At 34.6% G+C, this 21,859-nt stretch overlaps 2 protein-coding genes across 2 annotated transcripts; one reads left to right on the top strand and one right to left on the bottom strand.

Moving 5' to 3' along the window:
- Positions 1-2,070: 2,070 nt before the first annotated feature.
- On the top strand, positions 2,071-6,090 carry LOC143550680 (potassium channel KAT3-like). The gene is made up of 11 exons (XM_077041291.1): positions 2,071-2,223; positions 2,356-2,567; positions 2,662-2,817; positions 2,933-2,990; positions 3,116-3,433; positions 3,508-3,747; positions 3,902-4,000; positions 4,104-4,136; positions 4,205-4,390; positions 5,138-5,801; positions 5,884-6,090. Exons 1-11 carry the CDS (start codon positions 2,071-2,073, stop codon positions 6,006-6,008), a joined length of 2,244 nt encoding a protein of 747 aa, XP_076897406.1. The 3' UTR covers positions 6,009-6,090.
- A 316-nt stretch (positions 6,091-6,406) lies between these two features.
- On the bottom strand, positions 6,407-11,221 carry LOC143550679 (mannosyl-oligosaccharide 1,2-alpha-mannosidase MNS3-like). Its single transcript, XM_077041290.1, has 7 exons — positions 11,039-11,221; positions 9,372-9,473; positions 7,608-8,524; positions 7,272-7,524; positions 6,990-7,187; positions 6,767-6,915; positions 6,407-6,674 (listed from the first exon to the last, which is right to left on the bottom strand). Exons 1-7 carry the CDS (start codon positions 11,219-11,221, stop codon positions 6,416-6,418), a joined length of 2,061 nt encoding a protein of 686 aa, XP_076897405.1. The 3' UTR covers positions 6,407-6,415.
- Positions 11,222-21,859: the final 10,638 nt, after the last annotated feature.

Raw genomic sequence — 21,859 nt, 5'->3', positions numbered from 1 at the left:
ACGCGCACGTGCATGCAACATCTGCGCGTGGCGCAACATAAAGCCTACGCGCACGCGCATGCAACATCTGCGCGTGGCGCGACATAAAGTCTACGCGCACGCGCATGCAACATCTGCGCGTGGCGCATAACACAAAGCCAGAGCCTATGCGCACGCGCATGCAACATTTGCGCGCGTCGCAGGACGCACAGTCTACGCGCACGCGCAAGCTTCATTATTATTATAGCTCGTAAGCCGCAACTCGCGCAAGCTTTATTATTCTCATAGCTCGTAAGCCGCAACTCGCGCAAGCTCCATTATTATTATAGCTCGTAAGTCGCCTCGCGCGCAAGCTTTATTATTCTTACAGCTCATAAGTCGTCTCGCGCGCAAGCTCCATTATTATTATAGCTCGTAAGCCGCAACTCGCGCAAGCTTCATTATTCTTATAGCTCGTAAGTCGCCTCACGCGCGCAAGCTTTATTATTCTTACAGCTCATAAGTCGCCTCGCGCGCAAGCTTCATTATTATTATAGCTCGTAAGCCGCAACTCGCGCAAGCTTCATTATTCTTATAACTCGTAAGTCGCCTCGCGCGCAGTTTTTATTATTCTTATAGCTCGTAAGTCGCCTTACGCGCAGGCTTTATTATTCTTATAGATCCGTAAGTCGCCTCGCGCGCAGGCTTTATTATTCTCATAGATCCGTAAGTCGCCTCGCGCGCAGGCTTTATTATTCTCATAACTCGTAAGCTGCCTCGCGCGCAAGTTATGTTACATTATTATCGAGATGCGCGCTCCATCTTTTATCAGGCCTCGCGCCACTATGATGCGTGCTATATCTTATTTATGACAGGGCACCATCATTATCATAAGGACCGCAACATGTCACCATCATGAGGAAAACCTCCCAAAACTCAGACAATAAAGACAAGGCCGAAGAAAAGGGAAAAAACCGCCTCAGGGCCTAACACACCTCATAAAGTCCAGCGCTCCACCTAGACGCTTGCGCGCCCCGGAGCAACGCTGGACTTGGGGGGCTTGTAGGGGTATGGTACTAAACCCGGTTTTACGACCCTAAATTTATTATGTTTGGCTTATTTTATTATATGGACTAATACAATGTTATTGGGCTGAGGGGGTTTTGTGGAGGTAACCCTAACTGGGCTAGGCCCATTAGGGTACCATGATGGTGGCCATGAGGCTCTCTATATAAGGAGGTCTCCACCTCCTTATTAAAGGGTCATGCTCAATAAGAGCCACCACCACTTTTTTGTGTCTGTAAACAAGAGATTCCTCAGGATTTCTTAGCAGTCACCTCCACACCCCCAAAAAGCCATTGCAGGTCTCAAGCAACCGGAGAAGAAGATCAAGACGTGGTTCGTTCATCTCGAAAATCCGTGGAAACATTGTCATGGATCAGGTCAGATTCATTTCATGCTTCGACATTGGCGCCAAGGGTCACTAATGAACCAACGCCAAGGGTCCAGCCCCTATGCATGGTGTCTAATCTAACCCACACAAAAAAACAACCATGTAACCATTCTTAAGACACATGGGTCACCTTAAACAAACATAATGCCATCATAAATATGACATGACACCATGCAACCAAAATAAAAATCTAAACGCGGTTAAAAGAGTCGAGCAATGAGATATCGCTACGGGAGTGTTGTAACAATGCATATTCTTAGATTGTGGATTTGACTAAAAGGTGAGAGTTAAAGATTAGAGAAGCATCTTTGCAAGAGAGATTCCACTTACAGCCTCTTGTCAGCCTCTTGTCTGGTCTGAAACACACCAAAATAAGCTTTAATCTCAAAACACTTACAGCCTCTTGTCTGGTCTATATTTAGAATTTGAAATGAACACACCCCATTTCCTATATGCTTTGTTATATACCCACCCCCACAACACAACTCACCAATCCTAGGACCATTTTCTCACCTCCACTACTTCAATTAAATACTCCCTCATCTTCTTCCTTTTGCCACCAAACTAATTTACCAAATTCTTCTACATAGTTTTTTTTTTCTCTTAAGTTCATTAAACAAACCACCATCCTTCTCTCTGTAACTAGTTGCTACTACAAAATGTCGTTGTCCGACCATAATGATAATAACGTGTTAAGATGCTTATGCATCGAGGATTGTCAAGTGGGAAAAGCTACACACGATGGTGGTGGTGGTGGTGGTTACTTCTCTAGTGATCTACTCCCGTCTCTAGGAGCGAATTCTAACCGTTCGGTTGCACTAAGGAAATACATAATCAGCCCATTTGATAGGCGATACAGGTGAGACTTCCAGTTTCCTTAAAAGGGTGTATAATTGTATATGTAAGTTTGTATCTAAACTTTCTGAATATTTCTCTTTGTTCAGGGCATGGAGATGTTTCTGGTTATATTGGTAATTTACTCAGCATGGATTTCGCCATTTGACTTTGCGTTTCTTGATAATGAAGGTGGTTTGAGAATCTTTGACAACATTGTCAATGGCTTCTTTGCCATTGATATCATTCTAACTTTCTTTGTGGCATATCTTGAGACTCAGTCCTATGTTCTTATTGATGATCACAAGAAGATCGCAGTGAGGTCAGCGAAGAATCTTTCTTTTTCCTATCTTCTCTTTAACAATAAAAAACAAAAATCCGCGTGTTATGAAGAACAAAATGTTGCATTGTGACAGGTACCTGTCAACATGGTTCATATTTGATGTGAGCTCAACTGTGCCATTCCGATCTCTCAGCCTCCTCTGCAAAGATAAGAAAAGTGATATTGGATTCCAAATACTCAGTATGTTAAGATTATGGCGCCTAAGAAGAGTTAGCTCCCTTTTTGCAAGGTACATATTCCATTTTTTTAAAACTATTTTAATAACACAACAATCTTCCAAATTTGCATTATTAAAGGATAATCAAAAGTACACTAAGTGACAAAATCTGTATTGTACATATCAGGCTTGAGAAGGACATCAGGTTTAGCTATTTTTGGATCCGTTGTACTAAGCTCATATCGGTAAGGAACCGAGCTTTTTTGGCGGTGTTTTAATACGCTATTTAAACAAATTTGATTGTCTAAAAACTTAACTATTTATGGGTAAAGTAAAATAACCTATTTTCAACATTTTAAATCTAATTCAGGTGACTTTGTTTGCTATACACTGTGCTGGATGCTTTAACTACTTAATAGCAGATAAATATCCCGACCCGAATAAAACTTGGATTGGTGCGGTTTACCCAAATTTCAAAACCGAAAGCATCTGGAACAGATATGTAACATCACTGTATTGGTCAATTGTGACTCTAACAACTACTGGTTATGGGGACTTTCATGCTGAGAATACAAGAGAAATGGTGTTTGATATCCTGTATATGCTATTCAACTTAGGATTGACATCTTACCTTATTGGTAACATGACAAATCTTGTTGTTCATTGGGCCGGAAACACCCAAGATTTTGTAAGTTATTTTGATATAGAAAATAGATTTACTCAAAATTGTGAATTCTAATGAAACAGTTTTTGGTGTGATAGAGGGATAAAGTCACCGCAGCTTCAGAATTTGCAAAACGGAATCAACTACCGCCACAAATAAAAGATCAAATACTGTCACACATATGTCTAGATTACAAAACAAGGGGGTTTAAACATCAAGATACCTTAAACTGTCTGCCAAAAGCCATTCGTGCAAGCATTTCACGCCATCTTTTTTATCCCATCGTGAAAAACGTTCATTTGTTTCGTGGCATTTCACACGAGTGTCTTTTCCAGCTGGTAATCTTCTTTTCCTGATAGTAAATTAACTTCGTAAGCCTGTTAAACAAAGGGCAAAGGACAATTCAAAACTAAATATGTAAAACATGCTCATTAATTGTATCAATGCACATTTCTCAGGTTTAATAATGTAGTGTACTATATTGTTGAAAAGGTTTCTGAAATGGAAGCGGAGTATTTTCCACCGAAGGAGGTTGTGATTCTACAAAATGAGATTCCAACAAACCTGTACATAATCGTTACTGGAGCAGTGGTAAGCGAACTTAACAGCAAATACATATTGGTTACAATCTTAAATGTTTTATGAACTTGAAAATATGAAATAAATGGGTTGGTAATTCAAATTCTATTGGCAGGATATAATTTCACAAAAAGATGGGCATGATCAGGTATAGTATTCCTATTGGCTAGTTGCTGGGCACATGAGAATCTTACTTATGAAATTGTTAACATGCAGATCATAGGAAAGGTTGGGTCGGGAGAAATGTTTGGAGAAACGGGAGTTTTATACAATACACCTCAGCCGTTCATGTTCCAGACAAGTGAGATTTCTCAGATATTGAGGATGGATGGTTCTGCACTACTTCGGATAATTCACACAAATACACAAGATGGATTTGTTATCATGAACAATTTTTACATGGTATGTATTTGCCATGTACCCACCATTTGAAGTAGGGATGTAAACGAGCCTAACCGAGCCGTGGCTTGGCTCATTTATCTTAACGAGCTGAATCGTTGAGCTCAGGCTTGGCATGAGAAAGCTTGATCAAACTCGTGGCTTGCCGAGCCGGCTTGTTTATTTTAAAAAATATATATATTTTTTTTAGTTTTACACATATTGATGTATATATAAACTAAAAATAATACACATGATGCAGAATTTGGGCTTTTACTTAAACTAGCCAACAAGCAAGCTACAAGCCGAGCCAAACTTGACTTGGGCTCAGCTCGCTTTATAAACAAGCCAATTTCAAGCAAGCTGCAAGCTTTTGAACAGCCCTAATTTGAAGTAGATGTGAGATGGGTGGATTGGGTGACGAGTCAAAACTCAAAAGTCAAAACGAAGATTTTGGTTCTTATTTGAATCGGTTGGGTTAAGTTGGGTTGGGTTGAGTTGACATGAAACACTTTTTCTCCTATATTCAATAAACAGTTAATGCACTAAAATATTTGTTATGAAGACACCATCATTACAATTATTAGCTAAATCTTTAATCACTTTTCAGCCGATCTAACGTGTTCCCTTTTCAGCTGAATTTGTTTACTTGACCCGTTTGAAATTAAAAAACAGAAGTAAAAAATTGTTGCTTCTAATTTGAAGTCCAATATCCATTAGTTTAACGCGGATCTAAGAAATATGTACACTTCTATGTTTATTCATTTGCAGAAACTGAAAGGCCTAGAAAGTATTGGACACAGAGGGCTGGCTATGGAGAATTCTTCTACTGATGTGCATAACTACCGGAATGAAAACCAGGTTACATGGGAATCAAGTAATATAGATTATTTAAATTCAGAAGATACAAAGAAGCAAGAACAAATAAACAAATCTAAATCAAACAAAAATGAAATAAATGTTGATTTACCAGCAGAGGAAGGACAAACTGCTCTTCATGTTGCTGTAAAACAAGGCCACTTAGAAATGGTAAAACTTCTTCTAGAAGGAGGGGCAAATGCAAACAAGCCTGATGCAAAAGGGTGCACACCAATATCTCTAGCTAAACAGCAAGGAAACAAAATTATATATAACCTTCTACTGAGTCATGAAAATAAGAAAACCGAACACAGAATAGATTTGTTCGAGCCAGAAACCACAAACAGTAAGACAAGTCAGTACTCACCAACAACAAGCAGGGACCCTTCTTGCTCCACTTCATTCACGGAGCCTGCTTCCGTGAGTTCAAGCAGTGCCAGCTGTCATCCAGATAAAAAAGTTAAGAAATTGATGAAAAGGGTCACCATTCATGCAAATTTCAAGAGCATGTCAGAAAAGCAGCTTCCAAAGTTCATAGTCTTACCAGATTCATTAGAAGACTTATTGAACATTGCAGGTAAGCTCTCTATTATCAATCCTGATGTGCAATTCTGTTTTTTTCATGTATTAATGTCACCGTGCACCTTTTGCAACGGCAGGTGAGAAGTTTGGAGGCCAAAAGTTTGCAAAAGTTGTGAGCTCAGAGAACGCAGAAGTAGAAGACTTGAGTGTTATCAGAGATGGGGACCACTTGTTTTTCCTTCCAAGTGATTGTGAAAGTTGAGATTGCAATGTGACCTAAGGAGTATGATAAGCAATAAAACAGAAAATTAAGAGAATTTAGAGCTTGTGATTTCAACAGATTGCTATTTGTTCAATATCTAACAAAGTTGGATACATTGATTAAACTAATTGCCTCTTAACAGTACTATATCTGACTCAATAATCTTAGCTCATCATTGCCTTCAAAAGCAATTACAACAAAAAAAAAGTTCTATCTACTTTTTTAACAATTCTTAATACTACATTGACGTAATGATAATACATAATTGAAGGTGAAAAATAAGCAAGTCAAACTGTTTGTGTACTTGAGTATCAATATGACTGTATATCATTATGTGCTCGCTTAAATCCTCTTTGTGATCCATGGTCTTTGTATAATGTGGATGATTTCACAGTGTTGAAAGAGAATTATTCCTTTTTGTGTTTTGAAACAATAGGTATAGGGTGAGCTTCTGTGTTAAAGACAAACTCCGTCAACGGGATAACATTACTGTCACTAAATAATAAATATAAATACTTGAGGGTTTCACCCAAGAAAAACGTCTCCATTTTGTCTCTTCGTCTGGGAGGAAGTACGGTGACATCGTCCAAAGAACTGTAACCACCAGAGTCGACCTTTGTGTACTTCTCAAACGCCTTAAAGATAGACCAGCCCCATTCACGATATCTGTAATATAGATACACAAAAAATATCTTACCAAAAACAGTAAAGAAAAATATAATGATTCCATGATGAAAGTGTTGGAATTTGGAATATACTTTGAATCTTCTGTAATACGGTATAGTATGAACAATGATTCCACAGTTTCAGGACGCAAAAGATTGTGTCTATCGGCACGTTTGATAACAATGTCGTGTATATACTCTGAAGTCTTGTTTCCTCCATCAAGATGCTCCTCAGAGTAGCCCTGATTGAAGAATAATTAATTATTAAATATATAACTATATACAAACAACAGAATAAAGATATAAAATAACTAACCTCCGAATTGAAGTAAGCAATCTCAGGAGCCAACCCAGTAGATGTAACAGCATACATCTCAAAACAAGTTTTAGCAAGATCTTCTGCCAGCTTTAGGTTTTCAAGGTCATCAAAAGTCAACAAATTCTCTTCCTTTGCTTTTGCCTTGGTTTTGCCTTTGGTGGCTCCAAGTGCAAGTGTTCCAGGCAAGAAACAGACCTGAACATGCGAAATTATATCATACAATTAAATAACTTCAACAATAACCACCATTTTAGAGCCAGAAGACAATACTTGACTTACCAGATGATCCATTTTAGGACTAAAGTCACCATCAATCCCAGAAGGCAACTCGCCAACGAAAACCAGCCCGTTTGGATTTGATTTTTTGACAAGAAGATGCTTAACGCCCTTCATTGCTTCCACGTACATGTCATGCAAATATGTCCAGTTACTATGCCTCTGCTGAAGCCACACTTTGATAAGGTATTCATAATAACTATCACCACGAGAGCCTAATCTAATATTATCTCCAGAAAATTCACCAGACGAAGGGCTGGCAAATAAAAAAAAAACCAATATTACAATCATGATGCAACAAACTTGATTAAGAAAATATACTTCTAATAAAGTTCATACCTGATGTAGATAGGAACAAGTCCTTCAGCCTTTGGGAGAGTCTTCATATGTTCCAAAACCTTCATTCCTTCTTTACTATACTTAGGGTCACCAGTAAGAAAACTAAGATAATTAAACTCAAGTTGTACAGTAGAAACTTCTGAAGTGCTACTAAGTCCATCGGGTGCAGCATGTGCGGTTTTATCATGCAAAACAACATCACTTAATGGAATAGCAGTTGGACTTGCAGTGAAAGCGGTTAGAAGACGATCAGCCAAGTTTTTAGCATTTTCTAGATACACAGATGGTGCAGGTCCCTTGTATGCAGGATTTGAATTACTTAAATGATAAGCACTCAAAAGACCACCAACAACACGTATGGTTGTCTCAAACAGATTAACCTGACCTCTATGTGAAATTCTTTCTGGAAGATGAGTTTCAATCCAAGAACCTGCTTCAACAACAATATCATCAAGATTCATTATCATGGCCGTATCTAAAGCATCCACAACAGTTGCCCCTAAACCTCCTAAACCATCCACGCCTCTTTTGCTTAGTGGCATAAGTTCATCATAACCCATTGCATAGGTTTTGTAACCAGACCATGCATGAATGAATGCTTTCTGTACACTTTTTTGTCTAGCTATCCATTTAGATATGGATTTATTGGTACTATTTACTTCATCAGGGGTCAAACGAGGTGGAAGCCTAGGTGGCCTTCTCAAATGTCTTTTAATTCCACCATTTATGGTAGAGTTATCACCTCCCTTGGACCGAGCAACACTAGATACATGATTAGTTATAGAACTAATGGGACTTGCATGAGTGAGCATAAGATATGTCAAACCACATATCATTAATAAAGCCAGAAACTTTCCTGTGCTACATGCCATAATTCCGCGCTTCACTTTTTTGGTGAAGAAAGTTTGTGAAATAACCTGCATATATAAGGGATAACCATTAATCTTGAAATGGATGTGACTATGTAACATATCAGTTTAAAGAGAAAGAAATGAGTAGATATAACACATTCAGAAATTAGAAACAGAGACTGTAATACAAAAAAAAAAAAAAAGAAAAGAAAATAAGTTTATAACTGCAAAAGAGGAAAAGGGCTAGGATTTGGATAAACAGTAATGTCATTTTCTTCATTACATACGTATAATATATTATATACAGATTAGGACTAGTCCTTTTAGCAAGATACGAGTTTGTGTTAGGAAAATCTATAAATAGGGATTCGGAGAACATCAAAATCAACAAAATATGTTATTTTTCCCCATTCTATTAAGAAATACACTGCATAAATAAGTCATCTAGAATGCCTGATAGCAAAAGGATATATGTTTAACCGAAACCGAAGAAAAATGGTATTATGAATATGAAATATGAGCTAGGAGGTTGATGCAATTGGCCTCTGAACCGATTCAAAACAGTGCTGGGCTTATGCATTAGTTATGTGAACAAAACACATATTATAACTTATATTAATCTCCTAAAAAAGCATATTAACAGAAGGTGTGTTGCTACCAACATATAGAACAACTAATTAGACATTATTACAATATATTCATATGACTGTGTTTTGAATTTATGCACCAGTACAATCCTCATCCTGTGTTGCATATTCACATATATCATCTAATTGTATTAATCTACAATTCAATTTGTATTAATCTATCATAATAAGATTTGAAACCTCAACTATCTATCAACAGGTCACATACAAAGCAATTGATCGCATATAGTCAGTCTATTGAACTGGATTCAATTAAAATGAAATACCTGAAAGAATGAACGTTGACGAAACTTGGCGTTATCGTAGTATTGTACGTCTTTAATGGAGTAAGGCAGTGACATTATTATTATTATTATTATTATTATAAACTAGCTAGGGTTTTATTTGAACAGATAGATGATTCCTTCCAGATCTGGTGTTAACGTAACGTGTGCAGACGATGAAGAAGTAGAAAGAAAGAAGGAATCCAGTCTACATAATGACGTCATCTAGACTTTTGGGTGTTCAACGGTCAACGCTCTTACTTGTAAAACGGGTCCTGGGTCCGGGTGGCTCTCGATTTCTTTGAACCTTTATATATAAATAAAAAAAATTGTTTTTTTCTTAATATGACCGTTGGGAACAAGAAGGCGTGCGGCAACAACGGAGGCAAGACGGAAGTTTATGGTCCGTACCAAAGAGGAGGAGACGGTACCGAATCCATCCCCAGTCCCATTGCCACCACCCTTCCTAAGCTGATTATAGGCCAACCAACCTCTATCAACAATAATTTATATCTTTGGTAGTTTGGTTAATCCGTAACATAGACGGATAACGTACATTCGAAATCTTACCATCTTACCCTTATATATACATGTAAAATCAATTGCCTTTGAGTTACCGATATCGGTTTATATTTTTGTTTGTTAAAAATTAGCTATTCAAGTGTTCGTTACTCAAAACCCAATTTTAAACCCACCCTAAAAACTATTTAAAATACTAAAGACGCAATTTTTAAAATAATTACATCATCATTTCAAGTTTTGAGAACTTTGACGTGTTTAAAATAAAAGATTATTTATAATATATTCATATAATGAGAAAATCTCAAAAGTAGTCAAGTGAACCCAAAAAAAACCTCCAAATTATAGGGAGTGATAGTGTCTATTTGGGTCGGCTTTAAAGGAGCCGATTATTCAACGTGTAGGCAGCAAATCAGTCCTGTCTTCTAACATGTAGGTACCTTTTTAGCTTTATTATTATGTTTAGGCTACTTATAGCCTGTGTGTGACACATGTCAGTTTATGATGGTGTCGAGTTATTCATGAGATATAGGGTTTAACTTAACTGGTACCTACCGGAGCCTAAGTGGGTAGGCCAGTTACTCATTGGACGTGTCTAGTTTTGAAATTAATCTTGAATTTAGATGCCTATTTAGAGTTTCAATGACCATAACATTTTCTAAAACAAGAAGTTCAATAGGGAAACACATGAAACTCAACCAATACCCTTTTACTATACTTCTACTCGTAACAAGAATTACATCCTCATAAAACCCGAATTCAAAACGAAAAAGAAAACCCAAAAACGAAAATTTAGAAAGTCATACAAGTATCAATTCCATTTCCATCTATTCATCCAAAAAAAACTTTGATCAAGAGATCATTCATTGCCCACTCAAGAACATCCAATATCATCACGGGTCGCCATTTTCGATCTTTTGAGGCCTATGTCTAGAGAAAGTGCAGATACTAGCAACCGAATTAGGGTAACCATTGTGACAAGAAGATGAACCAGAAGGCGGTACATTACCCTTTGGAAGCATTGCTGAGAAAACCCTATTATTATTATTATTATTATTATTATTATTATTATTATTATTATTATTATTATTATTGGTGATCTTCATCTTATTTTCTGATATTCTTCTTTTCTTCATGTTAGCATGCATGACCCTTAATCTTCTTCCATTATCTTTACTATTATAACCCAAGAAATTACTAGACGACGTCGTCTTCTGGTTCTTGATCACGGCATCATTTGGCGGTGGTGGTGCGGTGGAGATGGAAGATACGGCGAGTAAGAGTATGAAAGTTATGAGAAAGATGGGGTTCTTGAAAACCCTAGTGGCATCCATGAGTTAGTGGGATTTTGTATTTGATGAGAAGTAGGTGTGTGTATGTATGTATATATGCATGTGTGTGTGTGTAAAGAGAGACAGATGTATGTGGTGATCTTGAATGATATGTATATGATCCAAGTAAGTCGGTTGCATGGTACAAGAGTTGGAAGCCCAAAATTCAAGATTATTATTTATTTGCATAGACAGATACCTACTCAACTCTACTGTTTGACTCTTTCTCCCACACATTCACATGAAATAACAAGTTAGTTGACTTTATAGGTGTTAAAGATTTGAATGATAAAATACATATTTTAGAGATACCTGAACAGTGGTAGGATTTCTGGGTTCTTGAAAGAAAACCTAATTTGATTTCCACTTGTGGCACTATAGATATTGGCAAGAAGGATTGAGCTATACATTACAAGCTTGTCAATTCAAACCCCAAGCGCACCTAGGTTTTAGTCCTACCGTATGTTACGTCAGAGAGTTCTGCTCTTGTGGTTGCACCATGACTGTCAATTGGCAGCCGGCGGTATAGTTTTCCGGAGGAACGCCCAAGTCAAACTCTGAAGTCAAGGTGGGCTCGGTTAAGACAACATAGTCTGGATAGAGTAGGAAATGGGCTCTCCAAATTGGAGAGTGCGATGACCCAACACACAAGAAAGTCGTCGTTCTTGAAAAAGTAATATATATATATATGTGTGTGTGTGTGTGTGTGTGTGTGTGTGTGTGTATAGGATTAATTCATTTCAAAAGTGTTTATTATTGCGAGAAGTGCGGGAAAAGATTCTAACAAATCACATAATTTCTTTATTTATTTTCTGATTATTTATATGCAAGGGTATATTAGTGAAATATAAAGTATTTTATTTTGTAACTCATGTTCATTGATAGTTTAATAATTAATGATCATTTACTAGCAAATGGTAAGTTACAAACTATTATTATTATTTTTTATTTCATATAAAATTTGAACAATTGGAATTTATTTGATCTAAATTCATTTTATTTTATAAATGACTAATTGTTGTTGTTATTATCATCATCATCATCATCATCATTTGATCTAATGTAATATAGATGTAGCTACGTAATGTGGTGTAAGCACACTTTAAAATGTTGTGTAATTATAATTAGTGTAGTGTGGATATATCTAATATAGTGTAAGCGCACTTTTAATATTGTGTAGTCGTAATTAATGGAGCGTTGACATATCTAATATAGTGTATGCATATTTAATGTAGTTTAGACAAAACTAATTTTGTGTAGGTAAAACTGATATAGTGTAGGCAAAACTAATGTTGGGTAGACATATCTAACTTGGTGTAGACAAAACTAATATTGTATATGTACACTTTGAAATGGTTGTGTAGTTATAACTAGCGTAATGTGAACATATCTAATGTAGCGTAGGTAAAAAAATGTAGCGTATGAACACTTTTGAATGTTGTGTAGTTATAACTAATGTAGTATCTAATATAGTGTAGGCAAAACTAATGCTGTGTAGGAATCAGTTTGTTTATATAATAAAGTGTTGACAAAACAAATAAAAATAGGCTTACTTCAATACATTGTATGTACTATATAAACAAATCCGTAATATACAATGTAATGTTGCAAAATTAATGTGTTTTATGAACAAATTCTAAATATAAATAAATAACTTACACAACCATAAAAAAGTTCATAATTTTAATGAAAAAATAAAAGAGTATTAACCTTCTAATGATCATTAAATGGAAAAAAAGTAACCACTTAAAGCATTAAAATCTTGTTTAATGAGTCATACACCAGAAAAGACGTATCTAACCTTTTTATTAAATTATAAGTCATAAATATATGTTTTTAATTACGAATTTGCCATTTATAATATAGACCATTGATTAAACACAATCAATTGTTCAGATTCATTTCTCATACTTCTCGCTATAATATCACTTCTCGCGTGATCCTTCCCCATATATATATATATAGGGGAGGGATATTTTGAGAACCATGTTGAGTTTTAAGAACTTAAAAACTCAATTCTTGACCACACATTTAATTAAATGGATTGGAATATGTGGTTGAGATTAAATCTGACCAAAAAGTCAAAGTAGGAGAGAGAATAAATATGTAAGTGATTACACAAACTTTTACGTCCGTTACACATGTGTAAAAAGTCGACTCGGTGCGTAAAAAATTATGTAATTTTTTTACGTATATGTAACCTACATATATTACGCATGTGTAAAAAAATTTCGAAAAAAAAAATCGTTACGTTGAGTTCTTAAAACTCAAAAATGTTCTCATTTGAAATCTCATATATATATATATATATACACACACATTTTATAAAATATAAGAAAATGTTTTTGATTATATAAAATTTGGTTCATAGTTAATATCTTACACTTATTTTTACGAAATCCAAGTGGGTAAATAATTTTATTTTATAGAATTCTAGGGGGATCAAAAATACTATATAAAGTGAAATTCGCATTTAATTCACACACGTTAGTTGGATTTGATTCAAATAAAGCTAATATTTGTGTGACTTATACTTACGTGACTCTAAAAAAAAGTTAAATTAATATGTGCATCTTTGATCTTTCTATGTATTATATATATGTATATATATATAGGCAAAGTATAAAATGAAAACCCACTTGAGTTGTGAAAACCCTATGTAACATCGTCTTTTTTTGTTACATGTAATATATGTTGTAACATTTGATACAAAATATCGAAACATCAAAAAAAATGTTTTGCTATTTTTTAACATTTTTTTACTAATTTTTATATATGTTTTTAGGAGAGAGAGAAAGTTATATTTATATTTATATTTTTTATTCACTTTAATTATGAACCACAAGATTTAAACTTTAATTAAAAACATATGGTTGAGAATGAGTTTCTAAAGTTTTCACAACTCAAGTGGGTTTTCATTTTAACCTTACCCTCTCTCTCTCTCTATATATATATATATATATATATATTGAAGAGACGTGGATCGACTCACTGGTAGACGATCTACTTTCCTCGGGTGTGATTATACTATTTCACCGATGGTTTTCTTGGATCTGGGTTCTTCCACCTACAAAATGAACAGCACCGTCAACTTACCCCTCAGAAAGGGACAGAGGGGTCCTCTTTGGGGTAACCCTCCGGTGTGAGAATAAGTATTTGTGGGAGAAGATAATAATATCCGAGTAAGGAAATCTGGAGAGTATTGCTTAATAGCTGAATACTCTGTGTGATTGTGTTACTGGATGTAACTGTCTGATTGAATGTAATTGAATATGATTGAATGTCTCTCCTTGTGGAGTTGATGCTGTATTTATAGTGCTAGGGTTTCCACTGATTGGGCTCAGCCTTGTTGGCCTCCTCCAATTGCTCTGCGCCACGTGTCCTCTGGGACACCTGGTGCTTTCTCATTGGTTATAATCACGTGGTAGCACATGGGTTATGCTGAGTTGTCCACCTTTCATTTGGCAGCTGTCAACATCAGCATATTCTTATTCCTTAAAAAGATACCTTCTGGAAGGTTGTCTGACGTGCACAATCAAGGTTGCCCTAATCCTGATTTGGATAAGGGCGAGGTTGATTATGTGCATGTATGATATGCGCCTATCCTGAGGATGCGCGAGGTCTTCTCTTTATTCTCACGCGCAGATGTTTCATGCGCAGATGTGATATGCACAAGCATGTGATATGCGCCACGCGCAGATGTGGTGTGCGTGAGCATATGTGATGCATGAGCATATGTGATGCATGAGCATGTGATGCATGCGCCATGCGCATAGGTTTTGGCTTTTTCAAGCCTCTTGTCTATATCTTGTGGGTTGACCCGCCTCGCTCGGTGTTGAGGCGGGTACATACCTCTTCATATATATATATATATATAATGATGAATTGTTCTAGTTAATTAAAACTAAGTAGAATTATAAGGTTATTGAAGTTTTAAAGAAATTGGTTAAAATCCTCAACACCGAATTGCAAACAGATAGATTAAAACCTATATAAAAGTGAATTATAAAGACTTTCATTTTCTTTGTGATATAACTGTGATTCGTTTACACAAAGTCAGATATATATATTTTTTACTTGAATTCTAAAAATTCATAACATTCATAGGTTTTATTGCAATGTGTGTGTGTAAAATACATATGTACTAATTTATTGTGGATCATATTATATGGTGGTTGATTATGTAGTTAGGGAGAGTGTAATATAGAATTCAAACACTCGCATTTATGTTCCTATTCCCTTGTGGGGTTGTCAACATTCTATGGGACCTAGATCCGAATTGTAAGAATCTCACAAACCAAAGAAGGGTAACTAATTGTTTGTATTTTCATCTTTCAAATTCTTTTATATTTTTTTTATTCTATATACTTTAATTGTAATAAGCAATGCAAAGATTACATAGAAACAGAAAGCAAGCGGGCAATAAGCTGCACCGCTGCCCATTTTTAAACTATAAATATATATTCATTATGTAAAAAAGATAAAACTTATGTTTTAAAAAACGTGATACCATAGAGTGTAAATTAGTGGACGTATATGGTAATTGCTACTCTTAATTTCATAAAAATACAACAGGTCTATCAATTATATGATGCATATATATATGATGTCATATGAATAATATAAAGTACTTAAATAAAGGAGTTTTATGTAATAGTTTAAAGCTATCATCGATCGTGACACGAGTGATTTGAATTGGCAATTTATCTACCTCAGCATTTTAGGGTGCACTATCACATGATTCTAATTTGATTTGCTGTGTGCTCTCATTTCGTTTAGAAGACTTATATTGTTACTATACGTATATCTTGAATTCCTGATATATTTGACAAGGCTAGTAATTGAAAAACCCTTCATGATTTAACACTCTAAGTAATAGATTTTGACTTCTTTTACATTCATCTGGGTTGTAACCGGAAGAAGTTGTTTGAGTACGATTCAAGTTATGGCAATGTGAAATCGTCATGGAGAATAAGCGCATGATGTTTCTATTGACCGTAACTTTTTAAACGAGAGATATGAGTTATAGAAAGATTTTTTAATGTGTACCCTATGATATCCTTTTAAAAATCTGAAATGCATGTTGTCATATACTCACATTGTGTTTTTAGGTTTTTTAAATTTTATTAGGTTAAGTATTCAAGTTGCTAGTATTCGCATAAGCTTCTTTGTATCCATATTTGTATGCATCGGGTATTCTTTATCAATTTCTTGTGTAATTTTGCGTCTTGTGTATATTATGTAATAATACATTGTTCACACATGTGTTCGTATCCCTAACATATCAATATTATGCTTTCTTTTGCATCAATAATACATAGTGTGTGTATACATACTAGTAGGGACTCTGAGCTTTGCGACGGGTGTAAAGTACAAGCAGAGTGCATTAAAAAACAAATTTACAGTCAATTACCTCATGAATTATGGTCAACGCAGTCGTACCATTGTAAAAAGAATCAACAAGAGGATGGAGCTCAAGATCATACCCAACAATAGAGCAAATCTTCAAGAAAGATTACTTCTACATACCAAACTGGTCCAAGTTTAACTTTTAAGCATCTCATCATTCATCAATACTAAACATTGAGTTGTTGCTTATAGTCAGTAATGAAGCAAAAACCAACATTAATTTCCTCACTCATTTTCCCACAATATGACCCCACTGCCCTTGCCCGTGTAATGCTCCACAAAGCATCACATCTTCATTCCCTCCAAATCCTTGCAAATTATTAAACATCAAAATTAAATATAAGTTATAAGGCTGCTATTATTGTAAGTATTTGTTGAAATTTTTATGAATGTGTGACTATTCATTTTGTGAGACTACTCATGTCCTTTAGACCCGAGTGTCCATAATGAGAACTAAGCCACTCTTAATGAGAATTAAGGTATACCTAGCCCAAAACCCATTGGGCAGCGATCAAGTTTTGACTAAATATAGCTAATCAATAATCAATTACATCGGGTAACTATTAATCAACTACAAAAAAATCATTAACCATAAATTTCTCAAATGACTAATCAATTAAAAATATTATTGTGTAATATATTTAAAAGTAAAAAAAATATGTCGGGTTATTCGGGGATATAATCGGGTAAACAACGCTATATTATTGAGTAATCGTATTGGATAGACGGGGCTATATTACAAACATGAAACCCATCCTAAACTTACGTTATTTTTTTTATAGCAATCCGAAATTTATCCATACTCTAATAGGACGAGTATTATCAGTTTTAAGTATTTCAAATTTTTCCATCAAATTCAAGTTTTATTTCATTCCATGATCAGCGTATTACACTATGATTGTTATTTTGATTTCACGTTCCTATAGAGGTATATCACAAGAAATTTCAACTTTTCTAATTTTCTCATACTTCAAAAATATGAAAACGACCGTGAGCTACCAAATATATAATTTCGTATAACGAATTGGTCTATAAAAAGACAAAATGATGTGACTTGGATGCAATTTTGGCATAATCCATTGATGTGACCATATCCATTAATTATGGGTTGTTAATGGCTATATCTTAGGAATTTACTTTTCAATTGAATGGTCAATTCTTTTTTACTGTTTTGGTCTTAGATGCATACAAAAAATAAAATAAATAATAAATATAAGTCTTCATATTAAATTTGATCACTATTATTCATATCACATCATATATATATATATAAGCTTAAGTTTATAAGAGAAATGAAATTACTGTGAGAAATGTGAGAAATAAATATGGACCATTAGTTTTATTTTATGTTTTAAATGTTTAAAAATAAATGAAAAAAATATAAATGCAACAATAAATGCATTCTTTCTTTTCAATTAATACAACTAAGATAACCATAATAAATCACTCTCTTTTCAATTAATACAACTAATATAACCAAAATAAATCCTCTCTAATTAATAACTATCAAAACATATTATTTTTTTTTCAATTGATATACTTAGAAAAAATATTGTTATAAATAAAAATAAAAAAATATCATACAAATGTGTTCATTAAATATAAACAATAAATATACAACATACACAAAATTATATAACCTACACTTGTTTTAAGCAATAAAAACGTACAACATACAAAAAAGTATACAACTTACATATGTAATTCGATATCAACAATTATATAAACTAGAAAAAGATACACACATCCTATACGTGTGTAGCTTATATGTTTTTCGTGTGTAGGTAATATATTTTCTTATTCTTAGAACAAGTGTATGTCACATGTTTTTGTGTAGGTTGTATATTTTTTATTGATATTTAATGCTAACATATGTAAGATAGTTTTTGTATTATTCATCACAATGTATCTACGTGTTGATGGATATTGATATATTGAATTGGAAGAAATTGGTTTCGGATAGAAAAAATATTTAATGTATGAATAAATTGTCTTTAAATGTGTAGGATAAATTTTTTGAGTGTAAGTTATATGTTTTTCGTGTGTAGCTTATACGTTTTCGTGTGCGTGTGTAGTTTATTGATGCTGAATTTTATGTGTCGGTTATATGTTTTTCGTGTGTAGGTTATATGTTTTCTTATTCTTAGAATAAGTGTAGGTTATATGTTTTTGTGTATGTTGTGTACTTTTTTGTTGATATTTAACGTAAACACGTGTAAGATAGTTTTTTGTACTATTCATCACAATGTAAATACGTGTTGATGGATATTAATATATTGAGTTGAAAGAAATTGGTTTTGGATAAAAAGAAATTTTAATGTATGAATAAATTATACTTGTGTAGGATAAAAATTCAAGAAAAAAAAATAGGTTATAAAAAGAAATGAATTCTTTATGTTTTCCAATTATAATAACTTGATTAGTTATATTAATTAAATAGATAACTATTATATTTATTAGTTATATTAATTGAAAAGATAACATATATTAATATTTTCCTTATTTATCTTTAAGCATTTAAAACCTAAATTAAAATTAGTGGTCCATATTCATTTCTCACAGTAATTTCATTTCTCACAGTAACCCTATACACACACACACAACAATGAACTAAGTTTGATTACTTCTTTATGTGATGTTTTATTCTTAGTTAAATATATCCGTATTTAGTGTTAAAAAGAGTCTGGATTGATATTTTTAGGGTTTTGTTGTGGTAATTGAGCAGGTCCCATTTTATCTTATCTTGCTGAATTGAAGACAAGACTGAGCAAGATATCGATTTTGAAGGCTTCACGGGCTAAGGTGATGTTTGTTTTTGAAGGCAAAAATTGTCTGCAATCTGATTTCATATCTGCAACTGAAGATGTGGTCTGAAGGTCTGCAATCTGAAAATATAATACTGTTTGTTTTATAAACTGGGTATCGTCTGCATAAGCTGAAAATTAGTCATCTATCATACATATCACAGCAGATATAAATCATTTAACGTCTGTAGACTAGTAAAATAGTTGGTGGTGGGGCAGTGGACGGTGGTGGTGGTGGCGGACGGTGGGTGGTGGTGGTGATGGACGGTGATGGTGGTGGGTGGTGGAAGGTGTTGGTGGCGGATGGTAGGTGGTGGTGGTGGCGGACGGTGGGTGGTGGTGGTAGGTGGTCGACGGTGTTGGTGGCGGATGGTAGGTGGTGGTGGACGGTGGGTGGTGGTAGTGGACGATGGTTATGGTCGACAGGTGGGTGGTGGTGGTGGATGGATGGTGGTGGTGGTGGGTGGCGGTGGCGGATGGTAGGTGGTGGTGGTGGTGGGTGGTGGTGGCGGACGGTGGGTGGTGGTAGTGGATGATGGTGGTGGCGGACGGTGGGTGGTGGTAGTGGATGATGGTTGTGGCCGACGGGTGGGTGGTGGATGGTGGTGGTGGTGGTAGTGGGCGGTGGGTGGTGGCGGTGATGGACGGTGGTGGCGGCGGACGGTGGGTGGTGGTGGTGGCGGCGCATGATGGGTGGTTGTGGTGTTGGACATTGGGTGTTGGTAGGATGTTAAGAAGTGTGAAGAAGTTGAACAATAGCTTCTTTTTTAAGATCATAAAAGCAGTTTGCAGATCTTATTTAAAAAAAAAACAAACAGTCTTTAGAAGCTTATGTCTGCGCGCCCGCAAATATAAGCCTCTTGCAGATGTTTTAAGCAAAAACAAACACAACCAAGTTGAAGTTACTAACCATCATCAAATTGTTGAAGCATGCTATATGTTTATCTTTGCTTAGGGTATTATGAAAACTAAAGATTTACTCATTTGATTTATATTTTTTTAATCTTTTTAGTGATATTTAACTCTTTTTTTAATCACTTAAGGTTTCTGATTTCTTCCTTAAGTTAATACAAAGGATTACAGCAGGCTGTTAATGAAGTTTCTGCTACCTGAAAGCTTTTAGAAAACTTTTCTGGTGATCAGGTATCTTAAAATTGTCTTTATTATTAGTATTTAGTAAAGTCTAATTTCACTTGAATTTTTTCAAGGTCAAGTTTAATTAGAAAATGCAGGATTTCACTAAGAAATTTGGTACTTTGTGTGAAGACAACAATATATGGTCAAATATTATACTTTTATGGCAAAAACGAGGTTCAAGTTGGTTCTTTAATGAACTGGAGTTAGCTTGGTCAGTTTTGCTATAGACTGACTTGATTTTGCAATGCAATTTCTTCCTCGTTAGTTTGACTGGTATTGATTTAAAGTTTATGCATTGTTTGCCTTGTACTCAACTGCCCAATTAAGTTTATATACTTGGCATATAAATTCTTTACGCCTGGGTTATTAAATATTTACATGCAGGTTGTAATTCCCAGGGCCGGCCGGGACACAGGGCAATGTGAATGACCGGCCGGGGCACTTAATTTTCAGGGGCACAAAATTAATTGAAACGTATAAGGTTTAAAAATTAATTGAAATGTATAACGGTTTGGGATCGAAACGCGCATAATATGCTGTTATAACGTGTAATGAAATATTATAAAAATATAATAATAAGTTATAAACTTGGATATTTTGTTATATTATACTCGTATTGTTTGAAGATTGTTTAATTAAGAAATTAAATCCCGGAGTTTCGTGAATTGGACAAACGAATAGAAAATGAACTATCGATAAACGTAAATCATCAAGATTGAAATATTAATGATGTACGATAAACAGGAATACATTGAAACGACAAATCGGGTCTGTCTAACGAATGCAAATGCAAATGCAAATTCAAATTCAAATAAAAACATAAATTAACGAATGTTACATGAAACGAATATTGAGAATATTATATATATATATATATACACATATATATTTTTTTATATATAAAATATTTTTATAAAAAATATATATATATATTTAATGTTTTACCCTAATTATGCAATAACTAGCTTGTTCTAGTGACAAAAGAGTATAACTCCTAACTAAAAAGGTTGTCAGTTCAGTCTCACTTGAGACATTTTTAAGCTTATTTTTATACAAAAAAATTTTTACACAACTTAAATTATAACCAAGTAAGCCTATTTAAAAATTTAATTGTTTAAACCAAACAAAAACCATTTAATAAGGCCTAAATTTTTTTTACTTATATTTCGTTACTAATTAGGGTCTACGGGTCTTTTTATTTCGACTCAACCGAGGTATATAAATTCTTGAAGGCGGCCCTGGTAATCCCTCATTTGTTTATGTATTCTAGAGTCAAGTGGCCAACACAAAT

This window comes from Bidens hawaiensis, unplaced genomic scaffold (genome assembly GCF_021521415.1).
Source record: "Bidens hawaiensis isolate Kalapana, Puna unplaced genomic scaffold, B.hawaiensis_p1.1 tig00016125_1, whole genome shotgun sequence".
NCBI lineage: Eukaryota > Viridiplantae > Streptophyta > Magnoliopsida > Asterales > Asteraceae > Bidens > Bidens hawaiensis.
This window is presented reverse-complemented; position numbering and strand designations above follow the sequence as displayed.

What these genes read in the sequence shown, in the direction of transcription:
- LOC143550680 (XM_077041291.1), top strand. Translation starts at nt 2,071, where the DNA reads ATGTCGTTGTCCGACCATAATGATAATAACGTGTTAAGATGCTTATGC. An exon ending in GTTAGCTCCCTTTTTGCAAG is followed by an intron (nt 2,818 to 2,932) that starts GTACATATTCCA and finishes TGTACATATCAG; the next exon opens with GCTTGAGAAGGACATCAGGT. An exon ending in ACGAGTGTCTTTTCCAGCTG is followed by an intron (nt 3,748 to 3,901) that starts GTAATCTTCTTT and finishes ATTGTTGAAAAG; the next exon opens with GTTTCTGAAATGGAAGCGGA.
- LOC143550679 (XM_077041290.1), bottom strand. Translation starts at nt 11,221, where the DNA reads ATGGATGCCACTAGGGTTTTCAAGAACCCCATCTTTCTCATAACTTTC. An exon ending in ATAATGGAAGAAGATTAAGG is followed by an intron (nt 9,474 to 11,038) that starts GTCATGCATGCT and finishes AACCCTAGCTAG; the next exon opens with TTTATAATAATAATAATAAT. An exon ending in TTGCTTACTTCAATTCGGAG is followed by an intron (nt 6,916 to 6,989) that starts GTTAGTTATTTT and finishes TTCTTCAATCAG; the next exon opens with GGCTACTCTGAGGAGCATCT.